General features: G+C 41.1%; 1 protein-coding gene across 6 annotated transcripts in view; it reads left to right on the plus strand.

Moving 5' to 3' along the window:
- PTPRF (protein tyrosine phosphatase receptor type F) overlaps nt 1-20,888 on the plus strand; it is a 398,429-nt gene that overhangs the window by 187,975 nt on the left and 189,566 nt on the right. For all 6 annotated transcript variants that reach the window (XM_067301063.1, XM_067301065.1, XM_067301066.1 and 3 more), the window contains 2 exons: nt 9,421-9,566; nt 12,271-12,412. In XM_067301063.1, the coding sequence (XP_067157164.1) occupies nt 9,421-9,566; nt 12,271-12,412 (288 nt within the window). The remainder of the gene's footprint in view (nt 1-9,420; nt 9,567-12,270; nt 12,413-20,888) is intronic.

Below are 20,888 nucleotides of genomic sequence, written 5' to 3' on the forward strand. Positions count from 1 at the left end.
AGAGAGGAGGGGCTGTGAAGTGTCCTCAGGTTCTGGGTGGATGGAAATCTGGGTTTTGGGTGGGCAGTTTTTCTATCTTGTTTTTAATCAGTATTCTCCTTGAGTTGTATGCAGCTCTGTGTTGTGCTTCTTGGCATATTTTTCTTTTTCTAGTTATGTGTTATAGCCATTTGATTTCAGTTATTGGAAGCAATTGTAAGGATGGTGTCAGAGTAGAGAGTGGTTCTTTTTCCCCTTTCCTGGTACACAGAAAATAAAAAAATCCACGGGCAAGAGTCAATCATAGCACAGGGATTAATCAGGGTTAGGGATTTTCTTACTAAGATGTAAGTGTGCAGCTCACACTGGTAACCAGCCAGACAGAACAGAGTTTCACTTTGAGAAAGACATTGCAATTATAACAGCCTTGAAAAATAACGGAGGAAATTTGCCGCCCTGTGAGCAAAATCTGTAGGCACCCTGCGGATGTGATATGAAGAGAAACTACCTCCCCGCTGCCTTAAGGTCTAAGTTGCCTGCCTAAACCTCTCTGCGCGAATAAATGAGCACCCAAATGGTACCGCTGAGTAACTTGCACAACATCCTTGTTCGCTGGTTGACTGAGACAATTCTGTTTCAGTATCATGTCTGTTAATTTTAGGCACTTGATGTCTTTCAGCAATTTCCGTGATTCATAAAGAAGCAGAATAAGAAATTTACTGAAGTGCAATGCCATAATGGCAGGCTGTTGCTGTAGTTTATTAATATCCAGTAATCATGGCCTTAACACTTGAGTGAACTAACTGATGTTAGCCAATATTTCTGTGGAATGAGCAGGTTTCTCCAATCATCGGCATTTAACACTGGACACCCACTTTCTACTGGTGCGGGATTGGTTAATATATACCAGGTCAGACAGCTGACCAGAAGTAGATTTGTACCAACAGGATAGTTGAGGTATCCATGTATTGTTTTAAAATGGAATTTTAAAAATAGTCACTTCTCATTTTCTCATTTAAAGACCGTTTAATGTTTTGTATCAAATTTGATAAGTATCAATAATGTATTAATGAAAGGGAAAAGAAAGCTTGGAAACGCCAGTCCGAGTGTGAAGATTCCCACCTGTGTGTCCCAAAGACACCTCAGCCTTCAGGGCTTGCCTTCAGACTGATGGGCTTATCATACAGCGAGAGCCTATAGAACCTATGAGCAGCACCAGTTTGCTGAGAGGCTGGAGAGGCAGGAGTCAAAGATTATAAGAGGTTGCGAGCTTAAAGCATTATAAATAGTGGTAAAATTACACATTTGACCTAACATGTACCCTTGCATTCTCCTCAATTAAAGTTATTACAAATAAACAAAGCACAGTGGTCTTGCCTGCTGAAATAAGAACTTTGCGTCTTGGTTCATTGTGTTTCTTGCTAGTGTTTAAAGAAAATCACAGCCTCTGCTGGATGATGGCTTTTATATTTTTGTTAAATGTAATTTTTATACTGAAAGTTACAAAGGTCATTGAACACATTAAAAGATTGAGTACTTAAAGATTTGTATATTAATCATTCCATTTATTTAGTTTCATTTTATAGGAACTCATAATGTATCTGTGAGTAAGTTTATGGAAGACAAGAAATGAAGGTGAGGAGAAATGCGGCTTGTTTTGTGATAATCTTTGTAGATTTGATTATCACGGACAAACACATTTCAAGCTGGAAAACTCTACCACTAAAATTGGATTGAAATAGCAGAATCATTTGTACTAGCTGTTGGGCATCTCTTAAGCCTTGAAATCTAATAAAAATAAGATGTAAAAACATGGGAGTAGGATGTACAGTTAGCATCAGGTAACGTCCTGTATTTCAGAGCAATCTGAGGAATGTGTTGGATTTGGAATGCCATTTTCTGTGATTGGGATGCAGATAGATTTAAAAAAAAAGGGGGGGCTGGAAGGTTTATGATCCATTGGATAAAAAAAAAGTGTGCGTATCTGTGTGCACGCAACTCCCAAGTGTATATATTTGCATTTATTTAGCAAATACCTTGCACCAAGCTAAAAAGTTTCAATTACAAAATGCTGTTGTCTTAGCAAAATAAACTTACAAGCAAAATAGGAGGAAATAAAGAATGAATTAGCATTGCAGTCACCAAGAGTTACTGATGCCAGTAAGCCATCGTTAAAGAAATGGTATTACAAAGAAAAACAGGCTCTTCATGCTTGCAAATTACACAGGAATCAAAACTGCAACTTCTGAAAAATTGGATTTTGCCAAACAGTATTCCTAATAATCACAAAGGTACAGGAATCGTGTTTAAACAATGGTGATTATACTGAAGGGAAAACATAAGGACATTAGACCAGCCGTAGCTGGAGAGCCTGATACCATGCCTCCTGCCCTGTAGCAGATGCTTAGGAGAAAAATCATAGAGTAACTTTCACCAGGGCATCCGTCCTTCCAGCAGGCATCCGTCCACACACAGATGCCAGTTGGCCAAGGTCACAAAGGAAACAGAGAAATGGAAATATCCTTGCTATATACATAAGAATAGGCAACCTTCATCTTCTAGACCACTTTATTTCCACTTTAAATCAGTCATAACATGAGAAAGTCGGTGTCATTCTTGGTTTCTTCCCAGTGTTACAACAGCTGAGCCACATCATCATTTTTAGCATGTTTGTCTTGACAGCAGCCATGTGTGAACAGCAAGCAAGTTTTACAGCAGAAGCTGAGGCACAGTTGTGTGTTTGGCATAGGTGACAGAGAAGGTTAAAGGCAGGGATTCAAACCTGAGTTTCCCAATTTCCAGGCTAAAGAACTATTTCCATGATGATCTTTTTCTGCTTATGTCAATAACCTCTTTTAATTCATTCAGCCCAGGCACCTAAATAAGATTAACCATGTATACCTATTGTATGTGCTTATCTAGTTCATCTCATATCACAACTTTTTTTTTTTTTCTCCTTCACGGAGGAGACTTGTTTCAATTTTCATTCAGGCTAAGTCATAAAAGCTTTCAGAGAAAAATGCAAGCTCCCCACTCCTATGAAGTTTGTCTGATTTTTGGCTGCCCTTCTCTTCTATTTAGAACAGCGGGCACCTATAGCATGAGGATGGAGTTATTTTTCTCTAAAATGTCTAGCAGCCAGATAAGTGTTCATAGAACACTTAATTGCAGAGATGTGTTTAATAATTCATTGTTCTCAAACCTGTATGTGACTGTTTCAGAAAACAGTATCCACAAGAACAGGAGCAGCAGTATGATTGTCAGTTTCTGAATTAAAATTTTTGGGTGAAATATATTTGATTTGGATAAAAAAACTGAAGAAGCATCAGGATTCAATTTCATGTTCCTGTTTATTTAAAGGAACCATCTAGGGATGTGTCTGTGAAATAAAACAAATTAATATTTGTTTGGATATAAGAAAGCTCACAAGCATACTTATGTTAGCACATACTACATTGAAGACATTTGAAAATTTTCGGCTATTACTAAGAAGTTTCTTTTATTTGACTAGTCTGTGGTTAATTTGTAGCAAAATACAAGGACCTGAGCTAAATATACCTGACCCAGCATCACTTTTTAAGGTGATGGCTGATAGTCAAGCCAGGTAGTGCGGGTCATATGTTACTCTCAAAGGCCACGGTTCCCGTAACGGAGACCTGGCCAAGCTGGAGGCGGGGAGGCTGTACCCCTGTACCTCGGCCTCAAGGGATTTCTTGCGAGGGAGACTTTCCTCCTGAGGAGGGTCTTAGGTGCAGGTCTTTGGTTCATGAAAAAGCTGTGCAGTCTACAAACAATGGCATCTTATGTTGAAGTGACTTGTAAAGAAAGAAAAACCTGAAGAAGAGAACTGAAATGTTACCATTCATGGTAGTGCAAACTTGAAAATGGCTGCTGAGGTGGCTTACTCATTTATAACAATTGTTTTTCAACAAGCAAATTATCTAGAATAGCACAGAACAACAGTGATTTTCTATATAAAATATGAGTAAGAGAGATGAAGCCTCATTGTTGGCTGTCTCTTTACTCCAGGTTGCCCGGCAGGAAGGCTGTGTAGGTAGCTCTCCACTACACCAGCATTTCTGCCTCCGAGACTTCAGGAACCCCTCCCAAATTCTTCACATTTGCTTTTGTCTAGCAGGGACAGTCTTGCTGTCTAGTGTGCACCTAATTTGTCTGCCTGTACTCATCTCTCTGGCTTCTGTACACACGTTCTTGTGGAGCTCTTCAAATGTAATTTGAGAGAGCGTTTCTTTTGAAGGCTTCATACACCCTAGCTCAGCCTCAGGACTCTGCATGAGCCTGCTGGGGTCTTCCCATCTACTGAAGTAGACTCTTTGTGCCTAAACCTCTGCTAGCGTCTCTTCCAAACTGTAAGACTTTCCATGTGGTTCACTTCTCAGGATTATCTGGAAATCTGTGCTTGCTCAGCAAGTGACTTGTTCAACACTATCAGTTATGAAATGAAAAGTCTTTTTCTTCTGAAATGTAGAAGGAAAAAAAAAAGTTTCTCAATGGAGACCATGTCTGAGCAAGTTGTTATCTTTTAGCCCCTAGCCAGATAAGGTGGAGACTGTTTCTCTCACTTGTCAGAAAATCCTCTATTTTTCACAGGCTTCCTGCTCAGAAGAAATGAGCAGTGTTGTTCCCATAAGCTCTCTGGAATAATTTAGTTTTGAGCAAAGACCAAGCATGGAAATTTTCAACTAAGGTGAAGGTTCTCCCTGTTGTCCTGCCTGAAGATTATGAGTAAATAGAAATGATGACGGCAGTCACCTCCCCTCCCACTTCCCGTGTAGCAGGAAGCTTGCTACTTGGTTGTACTGTGAGGAGCAAGGACTACTTCAGAGGGCGAGGACTGAATATGCTCCGGGGACCCGACCCTTCGAGAAGAGAGGCCAGTGCCAATCTGGAGTTGCTACTCCTTGCGATGGAGAAAGCAAAGATGGGTTGTAATGGACAGCCAGCTGTTCAGCACCTCTCTGGCTGTCACCCAAGACTTGCTCAACAGGTTCTCTCTCAAGCTGGTATTTCACAGATTTGTCTTCCGTATACAGTCAGGCTTTTTGTTGAAGGGTTGGGCGGAGGCGGGGACCTTCAGCTATTTGTGGTCCTTAGGTCATCAGGAAAAGGACAGGTTTTCACTTTAAAAGACACTTCAAATCCTTGTATTTGTAGTTTGTTTGAACAACAGGTAGAGTAAACTTCAAACTTGGCATGTACATAATCTTCTGCAGACATTCTGGTCACAGTGAACTTTAGGAGAGGGGGAGAAAGGAGAATGGCTAGGTTACTGGTTAAATATTGTATATTGTTTTCAGTACATCTTTCTTTTTCTCTGGCTGTGTTTCCAGGACTACCCTAAGAGTGCCCACATTCAAAACAGGTTAAAAAAGACTGCTTGGACCATTACCCGGTCTTATCCCTGGTTACTACAGTGGTAACTGCTCCTTCAGAGGTGGCTATAATGATGTGTCCTACATAGCATCCTGTGGTGACGGAATTACAGAAGTGTTGTTGGAGGGGAGCTGTGGAGGGCGTCTAGTCCACCTAACGTGCGTTTGCCACAGACGCTAAGAATCCCATCAGTATTCTGTGACATTTTTGCTAGCTGTTACTCAGATAAGTTTTGAGAGTTGTTATAACAGTTATCAGTAGGTATAAAAATATGTATGCCCATGTCTCACTCTGTTGTCCTGGGGCCAGGGCTCAGGATTTTAGGTTTGCTTAATTAGTGGTTTCCTTCCTTTTTAAAACTTTAGGGCATGCAAACATTTTAAATTGGTTTGTAGAAATTCCCTTTCCTAAACTGTCTGAGAATTTGGTTTATATACAAATATACCTCTGTGACCAGTCCCTGTGGATTTAGATGGTTTTCAGAAATCAGCTTTGCTCAATTAAATGTGCAGGGGGGAAATATTCATTACAACAATGTAAATTCAAGCTGTACAAGGCAGCAGGTTTTTCAGGTTTTTTAGGTTTTACTCCCTGTGAGTGTTTAGTTTCCTTTTGTTCTGTTTTTAACAGTATTGATTTTTTTTTTAAATGTACAGAAGTAAAGTCTTCAGCATGTGAGCTGGTGAGTAGGTGTACAATGAGAGATATAATTGCATTGTATCCTTCAAGGACAAAGTTTTGGACTCTGCTGTATTTGTCACTTGATAAATTTACACTATTTTACTAAGATCACAGAGTAAATAACAGAAAATCAAAAGAACAAATCAACTCCAGAAATGCAATACAAGACATCAGCTCAGCACACTGCATTGCAAAACAGTCAATCACACTGCAATCACTAGCAGCGTGAACAGTAAATTAACATTTCACTGGGATAGATGAGAGGTGAATAAACGCAGATATATGTAAATATAAACTAAGTAGGAATAGGCATGATTATAGCTGAGTAAATATGTGAAATCAATGTCAGTTAAGCAAGCGCAGTTAATAATTGCTTACTGCTAATGTCAGGACAATGTGCCAAAGACTGCAGATAGGCAGCCATCATGCCTTGAAAGGCTTTTTCTGGGATTTAAACTGATTTCCTTTGTTCAGTCCATGGGAGTCCCTTCACCAAGGATGGCAAAATTCAGTACAGCTGCTTGAATAGTTTAATGGACTGTGTGTGTGATGAATTTCTGTTGTCGGGTCAGGTCTGTGTTTTTTCTTCAGAAGCTTGTTGAGGACAGACCATGCGTATCTGTGTGTGTGTGAACAGCACTGATCCCAGTGGATTCACCATCTGCCTTCTGGGAATGGCGTGGGGCACGCAGCAGTAATAGAGGTCCAGACCTGCAGCTTAGTGTCACGGGCTCTGCAACGGCGCATGCCCTCGGTGCTTGTGGTCAGCCTAACCCTGCTGGTGGGCTCCCCAGCAGGACTTTGCAGTCTGCGTTGAGTGTTTGATGTTGCACATTTTGCAGAGCCCTGTTATCTGTCCACTTTGAAGCTCAAGAGATCACATCCCAGCAGCCCCTCTGTGTTAAGATTGTCATTAGCTACCTCTGGGGGTGGTTGCTTCTCCACACGGCAGTGACTGGTCTGCCCTCGTCCTCGATGCCTAAGTGGCTTGTGTTGTCTCATGTGGGAACAGAGAAGCATCTTGGGCAGCCTGTAGTCCTGCTGTCTTGGTCTGTGCACTTACTGGAGGAGGGCAGAGCTTGGCCTTTTGGCTTTGTAAAGATAGCAATTAAAGTAAATGGTTTGGTTTAGCTGGTCTTGAATGAAGTATTGAGTGATGCTACACCAGGCTGTCTGGACTGTGGGGACAGTGCGTTTTTTTGTGAGCAGTTAGCATATGCTAAAATAGAGGATGAAGTTGGGTTTAAGGAGGTCCCACAGTTTTAACAAAGTCTTCAAAGATTGCTGTTTAAGTGCAAAGCTGCACTTCGCAGCTTTAGGTGATGTATTAGGTTTCAGGGGCCGGGACTGTGCAGCGGAGGCAGGGGAGGGAGAAACGCCTGGGGCGGGGAGCCGGGAGAGCCAGGCCCCCTTCCCTCTTCAGAAGCAGCATGCTTCCAGGCTGGCTCGGCTGTAATGTGTACCATAGCATTTTAATCTCCCATATATTGGGAAAATATATTTAAAACTTGTCTTGTTTCTTAAAGCAGCAGATTCCCAATTCTGCAGCCATAGTGGCTTAAACCGTTTTTGGGACCGTCCCTCGTGGGCTGTGCGGACTGAGCAGCCGTGGTCCTATACCCCGGTGCCGGAGGGGCCGCAGCTGCGCGTGCGAAGAGGGGCCGGCCCCGAGGGCTGCGTGTGCAGCGGTGCGGGAGCTGGCACTGGCCTCGCTGCTCCAAGCGTCGTTTGGGTGGCTCCACTCGGAGGAGGAGGCGGCGGCCGCGCAGCTGGGAAGCCCCAGGCCCCATCCTGCCCAAGGACCGTCAGTGGAGCTGAACTGATAAACGCAGGGAAGATGCACTGTTCGTTCCTGCCCAGCTTTCCACAAGCCGTGCTCCCCTCAACTGGATTTTGTGTCCGTGATAGAGTAGCTCCTGGGATTTACAGTTGCTGGAGGTGCAGAGATACCTCCTTCCTCTGTGTGTCTCCTTGATGTTTTCCTGAGCTGCAGGACCATGTGTCATAGGTACCTGAAAGAAACGATAAGCACGCAGGACTGGCTGGGACTCGCAGGGTCGCTGAATCCGTATCCCTGCCAGGTCATGGGATCTCTGCCATAGGTTCATCGTGCGCTGAGTAAAAACCACATAGGTTTAAAGACCTCCCCACTCTCCCTCAAGGACACACCCGTGGACTTGTCCAGACTCTGAAGATGAGAAACCACCGCCTCGTCCAGCTTCTCTGGGGCCGTTTGGTTCGGCGTGTCTCGGGGCTTGAAGGGGTCTCTCCTCCTCCCGTTGGGCGCAGGCGCGTAGGCCTTTCTCCACCCTTTCCAGGAGTGTCTGTGCCGTTCCTGGGTCAGGTTTATCTTTCTTCAAAGTGATTCATCTGAATTGTATGCAGTATTTGAGACGTGGCCTTCTCACGACCTGTACACTGAATGACGTCGTGGTGGACTTGGTTAACTCCGTGTCCGTGTTTGAATGTTTTACTGCTTTATAGGAATAAGAGTTCATCAAACACTTTTTAATAGGCCAAAGTGGTGTTTCAAAACTGCCCTCAAATCAAACGTCACAAAATCCTGTTGGACAGCTGGTGAGCAAGAAAAATGCAAGCGTTATTGCCTAACCTGGATACCTAATTATATTGATCCAAGTCTGTCACACAAATCCAGAAGAGACAACTGTATTTCCATGAAACTTCTTTTGTTGATTATTAAGCTGTTGCATGATTTTTGTCATTTTTGCTGAGTCTCTCATGCCTGAATGTCACTTTGGTTTCTTTGCTGACTTCCCTTTTTAGTGATTAGTTTCTTACCACGAATAGGCCAACCTGTGCAGGTTTCTGGATACTTAAACACTGTAGGATTTTTATGTAGATCCACATCTAAAATTAAATTAAAGGTTCTTAATTGTGCTCTCTAAAATTGTATCTGTTAATTTTGCCCGGAATCTTAACAACTTCCAGGGAAACTATTGTCAACATATGATATATTCTGTAGATTTGGTGTGTCAGCTGTTCTATAATTTCCAGTGTTATGACCATGTTATAAACCTGCAAAAACCCATTTATTAAAAAAATAAACTGTAAAAATGGTTCCAAATTGTCACGTACCTGAATGAATGCCCAGGGGGCTGGGGGGAGCCCTCTGTTGCCCTCATTTACAGAAAAGCCAGATGGACTTTATTCATTTCTGGAAAAAAAGGTACTCAAGCAGAAACTGTACTTGTCATGTTGCAGTCTGTGCTGAATTTGTGTGGCCAAGGCCATTCAACCTGGATTTGTAGTATGAACACCAATTATCTTATAATTTAAATTAACATGACACTTTCCTTGCTTGTCTGGTGTTGTGTCCTCATGGGGGTGATCTGGTTATTTTCCCAGGCAAGCCAACATTTATGAAAGCTCCTGAAGATCAGATTGGGATTTCTGGAGGAGTGGCCTCTTTTGTGTGTCAGGCAACAGGAGAGCCCAAACCTCGCATCACATGGATGAAGAAGGGGAAGAAAGTCAGTTCTCAGCGGTTTGAGGTAATTGTATGCATTAAAAAAAAATTTTTTTTTGGAAACCAATCTAATGTGTCTAGAGCTTTAGATGAGCAAAAGAAAATTTCCTCTCCTGCAACAGTACAATCTGTAGAGCAGGCATTGCCCTTGGCGAGCATGACTCTGGGTGCACCTATGGAGTTCCTTCTTCAGGTGGGAGCCTGGGACTTGCACCCACTGGGGTGGTAGAGAAGTTGGATCTAGGTACAATTCTTCACTTTCACTGTGAAAGTGGATACGGCACCTCCTTGACCTACTACCCCTAGCGAAATTCAAAAATGGGATGCCATAACCCCATCAGAAAACTTTCCAAGCGAGGGTTACTGCCATCCTTCCCAGAAACGCACTTGGAAGGGGAATGGTAAAGCCCTATCAAGGGGTAGTTTGACTCTTTGTGGACTAAAATCTGAGAACAAGGAGGAAAGAAGAGCCAGGATCAAAAATGCTTTTCAAAAAGTGTCTAGTTTGATTCGTATTTTAAATGGCAAATGCATTTGCAAGTACTTTCTCCACCTTTTTCCTTGCTTTCCTTTTTGGAGTTGGATTCTTTTCTCTAAAACCGCCCTTGGAAATGTGACCCTTCTACCACCCTGCCATCTTTCTTCTAATCCCCTCTCTTTGATGTTTTTGCTTTTCTGACTAGAGCTCAGATGACTTTTCTGCCCAGAATGGATTGATTCAAATCACGAATTTTAATCATGATTTTGTATGTGAGCAGGAAACCTTGATTAAAGTAATCAATTTCAATCTTGTTTTACATTGGTATTTTTCCCTAATAAAGGTTAAGTTTCATTGTATATAACCATTTAAACATGCTGATTTGTAAGTAAATATAACCTTTATAGTGAATTTGGTACTTGCTCTGGCTGACCAGAAAGATATGCAATATTATATGCATTTATATGAGCAATTTTATACCTTTGTTCTATACCTTTATTCACATCAACTTTGACACACAGCTGGGACATTTTTATTGTGTTAGGAGACAGTGAATAATGCATTTCTTATTTGCTAGGTGATTGTTAATTTTACCTCTTAATTAGATTAGTCCCTATTTGGAGGAAAATTGGAATTCAGTTAAAATGAAAAAATTCAATAAACAAATCTGACTTACACATGCCTAGTTATTATATAAAAGAGGTATCCATAGTTAGCAAATTGAACAGTGTTTCTGGTCTCAATTTCCATCAGGTCATTAGTGGTTGTAGCTCCCTTCGTCTCACACAGAGTGTTTATTCAAAGGATAGAAGGGGAAAATGAGCTTTTCTGCTGTTTCATCTCTTAGCTTTTCATTAGCTGTCATTGAACTGAATTAGTTGAACTGATTGAACTAAAGAAATTTTTCTCGCTGAATCTGACTATGTCATCTTTTAAAATTTGGTGGTAACCTTATGCTGTGGAAAGATTATAGTAAATTTAACATTTTGTCACAGTTTCAAATTTAATTTGAAAACCAGTATTATTTAAAATTACTTTCATTTCTTAAAATTCATTACAGTGATGCTCACTTTTGTGTGTCCTGTCTGCTATTTCTTGACCCCAAATTAGGATTTTCTGCAATCCATTTGTATTACATTCAGCAGAAGGGTTATTCCTTCCAGTGTGAAAAACACCAGATTTTCAGTGCTCTCAGTTACCTTTTCATTTTTTCCTATTTCTCCTTCCTGTGTCCTGTCCCTGCAGAGTCTTGTGGTGCATGTTATTTTTTCTCCTTCCTCTTCTCACTCCTTGGTCTTCACACTGTGAGAAGCATCCCTAACCAGGCTTCCGAAAATAGGGTCAGACTTGTGCAGGGGTAACACAGTCCTCAGCTGGACGTGTGCCTCTGGAACGAAGCATGGTTAGCTTAAGTGGCCAAGTGACAGGAGGGGAGTTGTGCCTTTCCCTCAGGCATTGTCACCATCTGCAGTTCAGTTAATATTTCCAGCATTTGCTGTAGTCGCTAATAGGAGAAAGATGAGTTTGGCATTAACAGTGGCCTGCGGCTGTGCCTTTACCGACTTGCCATTTAGGAATAGCTTATAGTGATCCAGTAGTAAACTAACAAGTTCCTCTTTCTTCTCTTTAAAAGTTAGAGTAATGCATGTTCCAGCTTAGCAGGATGGAAAGGCAATGATTTATTAAGGACCTTATTTATTATGCTGGGAAAGGAATTGTAATTATATCATTGTTGATCAGAGATTGCACAGTACCTGATGCTGAAGGGCATTAAAACCCCTCACTTTCTGCTGAAGTTAGCATGTGCTGAAGGTGCTCAGGGTGTTGCTCTAGTTTTGTTACTATTTTCCTTGTAATCCCACAGGGGTACATCATTCTGCTCCTCTATCAAGGTGAAAGTTGGCACTAAATTGCTATCAGTGTGATTAGTAAAACCATTAGTGCAAATATGGCTCAGATGTTTTAAATCATCAGATCCACATCTTTATTACCAGGTTGATAATTTGTCAACCTTAATTGATTCATAAAGAACCTCATTGGGTCTTCATTTGTTCTGGCCTCCTCAGAGGATGAGTATGTTCATGACCCTGATTTTTGCATTTCTGGACTTGGAATGCTTGGCTAGTTGCGTGGTATTTTACAGCTTACAGAGCTTTTTGATTTGTTTTATTTTTAACCCCTGTTTTGTTTTGACTTTCAGTTTTGTTGCAGTAGATATCAATAAAGAACCACTTTCTTTTTGTTCTTAAAGGTTATCGAGTTTGATGATGGGTCAGGATCAGTTCTGCGGATACAGCCCCTGCGTGTTCACCGAGATGAAGCGATCTATGAGTGCACAGCAACCAATAGTGTTGGGGAGATAAACACAAGTGCCAAATTAACAGTGTTAGAAGGTAAGTGGGAAGTTTTTTCATGTCTTTAGGTGGCAGAAAGCATGGGTTTTGGCTTTGATAGCTACATGTTGGTGTGATCTTAAATGACATGGTGATGTTCTAGATTGGTTTGGAAAAGTTGCATTCTTCTAGTATCATTTGCTATACTTTCTTTTAGTGATTGAAGCTTTTGTTTTTTGGACAATCATGGGCAGAAGGGATTGCAGATTCTGAACTTTCCTTAAAGTGCATTAGTTAAGTTGTCTGTTTGAGGTGTGTCACCTCTCCCTTGGAGGCCTAACTCTGCCTGCTTTGATATAATACCCATCTTCAGGGTATCTAAGAATTAGGTCTGATGGTCAGAAACTTAATCTGTGTTGCTGCACCTTTTGGATTAAATCAGCACAGTTCTTTTTGAATAGATTTTCAGGTTAGTCTTCAGATTTTGAGCTTGATGTGGAGTTTAACTGGGCTTACTTTTCACTGCAGTCACAACTTGTTATTCTATTTCTCCTCTTCAAGAAAGAATATAGATGGTTTTGATCCTTGTCTGCTATATGGTTTGATTTTTTCTGCTTGCTGTGGTTTTTTTTGTTTTTTTTTCACCCAAGTGGTATGTTTTGCAGAAAAACTGTGTATTAGATATAAAAGACTTGTGATCATTTGATGATTTTTTTTATATTAGATTGTCAGAATTATTGTCTGCTTTTAAGGCAATGTTTTTTTCTTTCAGTACATTGATGTGTTGTAGTATTTGTTTATATATAGGATTTTGTAAGTGCACTGAGATGTTACAAATGCAGGATATTTGGCTGAGGGTTTTTTTTTTTCTTGCATTTCCTAAGACAAGCAGGAAAAGGCTTAAACAAATTACTTGGTCTATATGGATTGATGGAGAAACTTTTGAGTAATGAAAAAACTTGACTGGAAATCATTTATTGCTGTATGATTTGAATCATCGAATTCAGGTGAAGTTTTTCTGTTTCTTATGGCCAGCAGTGGCAGAGGAGACAGGTTATCCAGCAGTTACTGTGCTAGCCATGCATGCGTGAAGCCATTTGTTCCCTTGCTCTGCCACAGTTTTCTCCAGATAAGTTACTTCTTGTACCTAGTTCTCCCTTTCCCATTTATAACATGGAGATAATCATATTTTCCTCTCTAGTATGTGATGATGAATATATTAAACTGCTATAATGTGCTCAGACACTGTGGCGATGGGAATGATAGAAGTCATTCAGCACTTGATGTGACTGTATCTTGTTTCTGGAGGTTGGGCGTCTTAGAGGGGCACCTTGCTCTTTGCTAGTAGTACTATTAAGAGATGGATAACAGGTGCTGTAGACCTGAAAATTATTAGATAAGAGAAAGAGGTCCTTTTCCTGACACTTCTTGCCTTTCTGGCTGTGTCTGTGGGTGCATAAAGCTCAGTGGAGCTCTTTCATCAGTTTACTTGCAGATCTGCATTTAAATGCTTCCTACAACTGGATTTTTGTGATACTGGATACTTGAATACCCAACTGCTGCAAGCACATTCCTGTTTCCTTTAGCTGCCTTTAGATATCTTAGAGATGTATGCACATGCACACACATGCTAATTTTTTATTTGCTCTGTGTTAATGTTCAAAGGCCCATAGAGACCTGCATGTTGTAAAGGAGCACAACAGTATTTCTCAGCTCTGTGGAGCTCCCGCTGAGTTCCTGATGAGGTAAAACTTGCAGATCAGCACGTAAATAGGGAACATTAGGAAACACCAGAGAAAGGAAAAGATATGTGTGCACTGCTTATGAGCCACAGAAGCGAAAGTCACTATCACACAGGCACCAAACATGCTTTCCATTTGGAAGCTTCCTTTAATCATGAGTAATGCTAATTTAACATGATCCAATAAGGCCAAAAACAATATGCAGGTTGGGGGCTACGTTTTCCTCTCTAATTGAAAACAATCGAACCCATGCTGGGTGCTCTCATAATGATAAAATTAAGAAACATTTGCTGTATAACAATTCATATATGTTCATGTATATAGAGTTGTGAGCTTACTTACACATATGGAGGAAGAGGTGCATGTGCCTTTCATGCTGGCTTGCCTGATGAAGCAGGTGAGCTTTGTTATGATGCATCTGTATTAAGAAAACATGTTTTTTGTATCTCTTTTTTGAGTCTTGATGTGGACAAGTCCTTATTTTTCAGCCATGCCATCTGATTGCTCTGTGTTGTCTGCCGCCTTTTGTTGTATCAAATGGCAGCCGTGGCCATAGATTATACTATTTCTGCTTTTGGGGAGCGTGAATTCTTTGTATGATTAGTATTCCTTTCTTTGCCTAGATATAGGCAAAGTGGATGTTGCAAGTCTGCGGCCTGGTTATGTTTGTGTTCAAATGGTCTCGATGGTCTCCCAAAGACTAGTTAGTGTCCTGCCTCTCTGTTACGCCATGAATTTTCCTAGCAGCATGAATTTTTGGAGGTATTTGGAAATGACACATTTCACATGAAAGAATGATAACCTCAAGTCTGTCAACTGGGATTGGGTTTTCCCTCAGCTTCTGGGGTTAAAATAATTTCTGTAATTGCTCTCAGGTGGCAGTTTGAATGGTGCAGACATTCTGCACTTCCTTTCAAGAATTTGACTAATGCAGTGGTCCCTGGTGCATGGCAAAGCCCTATCACAGACATCCTCATGGTTACATGCTGCTAAACACACAGCACACATTGATTTTTACATTAAAAATCCTTTATAACAATAAGTTTTAATGCTGCTTCACAATTTGCTCTGTAGAACATAGGCCTTAATGTTAAATCCAGAAGTCACAGTCAGGGTTTAGCAGGCTGTTATAAGATGTCTTTGTAGCAAACTAATCTGGAGCTTTATTTTATTTAGATTTCTGCTATGTTTTATAGATCAGAGGCAGATAATCCTCTCTAATTGCCAACTTATTCCATTCTGAATATTAAGAGAGAAGCAACAGTCCAGTCTCCTGGAGGAATCGGGGATTCTCACATAAGTGAATCTCTTTTAACAGTTGAGTCCCCTACCATCCCTTTCATTCTCTGCTCCCATGTCTCTCATTTTTTCCTTCTAACTACAAATTCTGTTGTGACCAAACTATGTATACTTAGCGTAACTGGAAATTATTTCTCCTGTTGATAGCAGGAGAAGTAGACATGCATATACCTCCTCTTCTCATTTCTCCTGGGTAGCTGATAAGCTGAATTATGTATGGGTCATATTGAACATTTCTATCTTTTTTCCAGTTATGACCTGAAGCAGCACCGAAGTACATTCCTACCTGCCTGGCAGAAGAGGAAAGCGATGCAAAGAGGGGAGGGCTAGAATCAATAAGCTGACACTCATTCCCAAGGAAAGCCTCAGGGACAGTTAGTGGCACTAACAAATTAATAAATATATTCAGTTGTAACATTCAGAATTACAGAGCTTTTTAAATAGGGAGATTATATGAAATGTGAGGAGGAAGCATGCAAGCATGGAAAGATGTGGCAGCAGGCTGGGTGCAGGGGTCTCCACATAGTGTCTTTCCACAAACTCCCTGTGTGTTCGACACAGTGGCTTTGTTAGCACAGGTGATGATGACGGTGTTTGTCTCTGGTCGCTTGTACGCCTGAGTCCACGTCCCGTCTGTGTCCTGGCAGATGCCACCGAGCAGGAAGAAAGAGAAAGGCAGTGCCAAGTCTTCTGGGGGACTAATCGTTCCTGCAACGAAGGGAGCAGGCTCAGATATGGGGTGTTTTGTCTGGCCCTTCTCCCAGGACTTTACAGCTTGGACATTCAGTTACAGTTTTGATTTGCTGTACTGGGAAACCATTTAATTGCAACTGGTTCTTTAATGCCCTGTGAGCAATCTTTTTTACTCCCCTGCAACCCAGAACGTGCAGTCATATCTAAGTGGCACTGAATATATTTAGAGTTTCATTCTCCTTTGTTTTTAAGTAGGTTAAATGAAAATATCATCTCCAATTTCCATTTCTAGCACAGGTCTACACGAATCCCTTATGCCCTGCATCCCAGCCTCCTAATCATATGGCACGTAGTTATCTGCCTGGAGAGCGCTGCCAGGCTCTGCTGGAGAGCAGCTCCCAGTGAAGAGGACAGCCGGGAGAGCTGTTACGGGGCTGCCTGCATGGTGGGCTTCAGTCTCAAGGTAGCCTGGCAAGTTAAGTTTTACCAGTTGGCGTTACGCTGTCAGAAATCAGGGAAGTTTTGGTGCATTTCAGCGGGGCCCTAGAAAGTTCCTGAGTGCAGCAGGTGTCCCTGGGTGGGGAGCACCTCCACCTTAGCGTCATTTGCTGATTACCGAACCATATCATGAGTTTAATTTCTTTCAACATCTGCCAGCTGCATTCCAGTTCCTGGAGTTAACCTGTTTGAAATGCTGTAAATGATAAACATTTGACTGTTACAAATGATTTCTGCAGAGAGCTAGATCTCTGAAGGCCTGAAACAATATGTCCTTTTTGTAAACACTCTTCTAAAAGTGATTTTGTTATTGCAATGGTAAACAGAAGTTAGCTGTGTTTAATCCTTGTTTATGCTTGGTTACTTACAAAAGGATCAGTAGGATCATTGTACTTCGGGTTATGTGTGTTTTCATTGCTTTCGCATCTTTTTGCCAGGAAGAATTTTTAGCAGTATGTTATGAAATCAAGTAATTAGGGGAGGGAAATTGGATCCAGGTAGGTGTATTAATTCTGACTGTGTAAGTCAACTCAGCCTCCCCAATATACCTTGCTGCTCCTGGGATTGGAAGTACTCTCTTCATGTCTCTGGTCGGGAGAGGACAACTCTTTCCTATACATGCTCCATGATTATTGCCTGTTCCGGCTTCATTTGGTTTCTTCCTGGGAAGACTGCTGTGATAGCAGAGATCCTACTCTGTTCTTTGCTCTCCACGCAAGTGACTGACGTACTTGCTGTATGAGATAGGCAGTTAAAAGTCCTCTGTAACTGTTGCATTTCCAGTGCAGTGCTGTGAGCCTCTGCATGCTTCACTGCTTAGGGAAATGTCCTAAAGTATAGTGATGCACAGAGAAACAAAGAAACCTGGGAGCGTTCACTTTGTGCTAGAGGATGGCATGTCCCATGCTTGTTAGAAAAGAAAACATTAAGCCACTCATGGTGGCCTCATTGAGATGTTTAGAGTGTCACTTAGAAGAGTGTAAATCCCAGCTCAGGTGGAAGACGTTGCTATTAAGTGTAAGGTGCATTCACAAGGAAAGAGCATATTAAGCTGTTCAACAGCAGGCCGCCTAGTATTGCTCTGGTAAGTCAATTGAGGAGCCTTGTCATGCTGCTAAGAAACCTATCCGTTTCTCAGACACTAAACAGTGGCTAGAAATCTTCTGGAAAGTTCAGGGGGATATAGGTTTTCTCTTGGTGTCATGATGCTCAGAAGATTGAGCAGAAGTGACGATCTGTTTGCATTAGACCAAGAGAAGTTACAGACTGTTTTTCTTGTGTCACCATTATGTTCCATGCTGCTCTGAAGGGCTTGTGTTTCAGCTATTTATTTAGTCTTTGGTATCTCTAGAGCACCCATCTTCTCAATGCAGGTGTGAATTACTACATTCTCTTTCTTTTTACATATATATATTTTTTAAGATCAGATTAAATGAGAACAGTTGTGTTACTCTGATAGTTTATTTTATATAATATTTAACAAGAATGGTTTTCTTGGCTGTGAATGAGAGACAATTAAGTAATTTTCTCAGCTCAAGAAAAGTTTAGTGTTGTTGGTCTCTCCTCCAAACAAGACAGTCAGCAGATCTGTAGAACTTATCAGACCCAAATGCCATAATTTCCATTTCTTATCTCTGTTTAAATGATTAACTAATGACACATAACCATATAATGTATCCATGATAGCAAGTTCCATCAGAAGATTGCCATGCACTAAGGTTAACATCTAGGTTCATTCCACAAGTTTATGAAGCAAGAAATACAACCTTTGAAAAGCTTTATATGAAATATCACATAATATCCAGATGAACCCTCTGGAATTGTGCCCTCCCATAAAAACCTTGTGTCTGAAAAGGTACTGACCTCTTAATCTTGAGAACATTTTTCTTTTACAGCAAGGGGCTGTTTCTGCATATTGCCTCTCAAATCAGGTCCTGTGAGATTATATCTGCAACAGGATGGGATGTTGTCGCGTTCTTATCAGCAAGCTAATGGCGTCAGTGATATTACAACACCCAAAAGCAGCACCCGTGACTCGGGACTTTTTCCCAGACAGAAATGAGTGAGCTTTAAGTGGTAAACAAACAAGAAGGAAGTATAATCTTTTAATTTGACTACAGAATTATACAAAAGCTCTAACTGGGATGGGTATTGCAAATTCTCAGTACTTTGAAGTAGTAAGTATGTCGTTGTATCCTAAAAGGAGACTTCTTAGAACTCCCTGTTTCACACAATTGATGTACTCCAAATTTGTTCAACAGCTTATAAGCACTGACTTTGGTACAGGAAATCATGTTCAGCTCAAACTCTGGTTATCTCTGTGAAATAAATTGAAGTAAAAGGGTATATAACCCTATTATGCAGTGTCTTGGACAAATGTGCTGCTTAACTTTGGACGAACTTGTACCTGGGAACATAAGGATTTTTGTATTTGTTAAGATGTGAAGTCTTTCTTACTGTGACTGCCTTTGTTCCATTATGAACATTATCTTCTATTTCTTTTTAATCTTCATAAACTACTGATGTTGATATCAGCTTTAGGAAGTGAAGTCTGAAGGCCAAGATATAGAAGAATAAAAAATGAATCCCTTAATTAGTTTTAAATATTCTGCTTTCCGTTTTCATCAGAAGTGGTGGTGTTCATGTGTTATGGGAAAGATCAGTTATACTTAATGAAAGTACTATCTACATCATTAATAATTTTGTATTCTTTTATTGTATATCACTTCTAAAGGCAGTAGTCAATACCTTTTCAGTCCTTTTCCCTGTGGGGCATTTCTCCTATGACTATTTGCTTGTTACTTTTCTTCCAAGCACCTGTGAATATCTGTCTTATACAAAATTCTTTTGGATATTGTAACCCAATGGAATCATTATTACATGTAAGGATATTCTGTTGATTATAACACAGTACAATATTTCAGTACATTGATATGTTTAGTAGATCAAGGCGTTCATCAACCTGTGTTGACCCCTCTAAAATTCCTGATATACCCTGATCTTTGCAAAAACAAAAAAAGAAATTTTGTCACCTGTAAAAGTTGTCCCCTCTCTGCTTGCTCCATTTCCCAAATGCCTCATGAAGATACTCAGAAACATGGATACTCATTCAGAGCCTAGTGGTAATCTACTAATAACTTCTGTCTGTTATGAAAATTGATAATTGAGCTCAGGGCATTATTTTCCTAGGCTCAGGATCTGGAGACAAGTTGCTTCTCACTCTATGGTACCTTACAGCTTCCTGGGAGACTGTTACAGAAACTATGTCATTCTTCTCCTACTGCTGCTCTTCTATCAAGACGTTCAGTGAAGTCTAATAGGGAAATGAGGCACAAGCAAATGAGTTTAACTCCCTGACAGAGATGCTCTCGCGCAGGCAGGTTCCTGCCACGGTTGGGAGGCTGTGCTGCGGGTTGCCATCTCCCAGCTGAGACCAGTGATGGTTGGTTGGCTGCTGCTGTGCTGGTGGTCCAGGTCGAAATCAGACAGGTTAGATTAAATCGTCTGTGGTTTAAACTAATCTGTTTTGACTTTCCATTGGAATCGAGCATCAGTCCCAGCTGAGAGGCAGCAACCAGCAGCACTGCCTTCCAGGTCACATTCACAGGACAGGGAGTTCCTGCCTGGTGTTCCTGCCTGCCCCGACTGCCCTGGCCATGAAGGTGTTTGAAAGCTTACACAGGGCACTGTTACCTGGGACTGGGATTTTGGTGGTGTAGGTAGGCAGTAAAGTAGCCTTGGTCTCAGCCAAGGTTTCTGGATGTGTACTATCTGATGTCCTAATCTGTACCAGCAAGTGGCCAGATGAACACTCCCTTGCCACCACCCAACATCACTTTTATAGACAGTCAATTGCAGTTTCAGGTTTCCTGGTCATAGTGGTCTTATTCTGCACCTTTTCCCATTGTGGGTTTTTTTGTTCGTTTGTTTGGTTGGTTTTTTTGAACACACACAACCAAGACTGTGCACATAGGAGCTTCACAAGTGTCTTTCCAACAGCATAGGTGGATCCAGGTATTTTTGGAGATGTATGCCATGATCATAATTGCTTTTTGCGTTCTGCTGGTCACTGGCTAGCCTAGCTTCTCTGCGTTTCTCTAACACCCCCAGGTCTGTCTTGTCTCCTCATGTTTCCAAGCAATGCACACCAGGCTTACAGGAAAAATTCTTAGTATTTCTTTTGTTCATTCCTATTATTCCTTTCACTTAAGGTCATTTGGCTCTTGCATGATTTTTCGACTGTCCTCTTTATTTACAGCATCTCCACAACATGGTCAATTTAATATCCACCTTTTGTACAGAGG

The sequence above is a fragment of the Apteryx mantelli genome, chromosome 8 (assembly GCF_036417845.1).
Source record: "Apteryx mantelli isolate bAptMan1 chromosome 8, bAptMan1.hap1, whole genome shotgun sequence".
NCBI classification, from domain to species: domain Eukaryota; kingdom Metazoa; phylum Chordata; class Aves; order Apterygiformes; family Apterygidae; genus Apteryx; species Apteryx mantelli.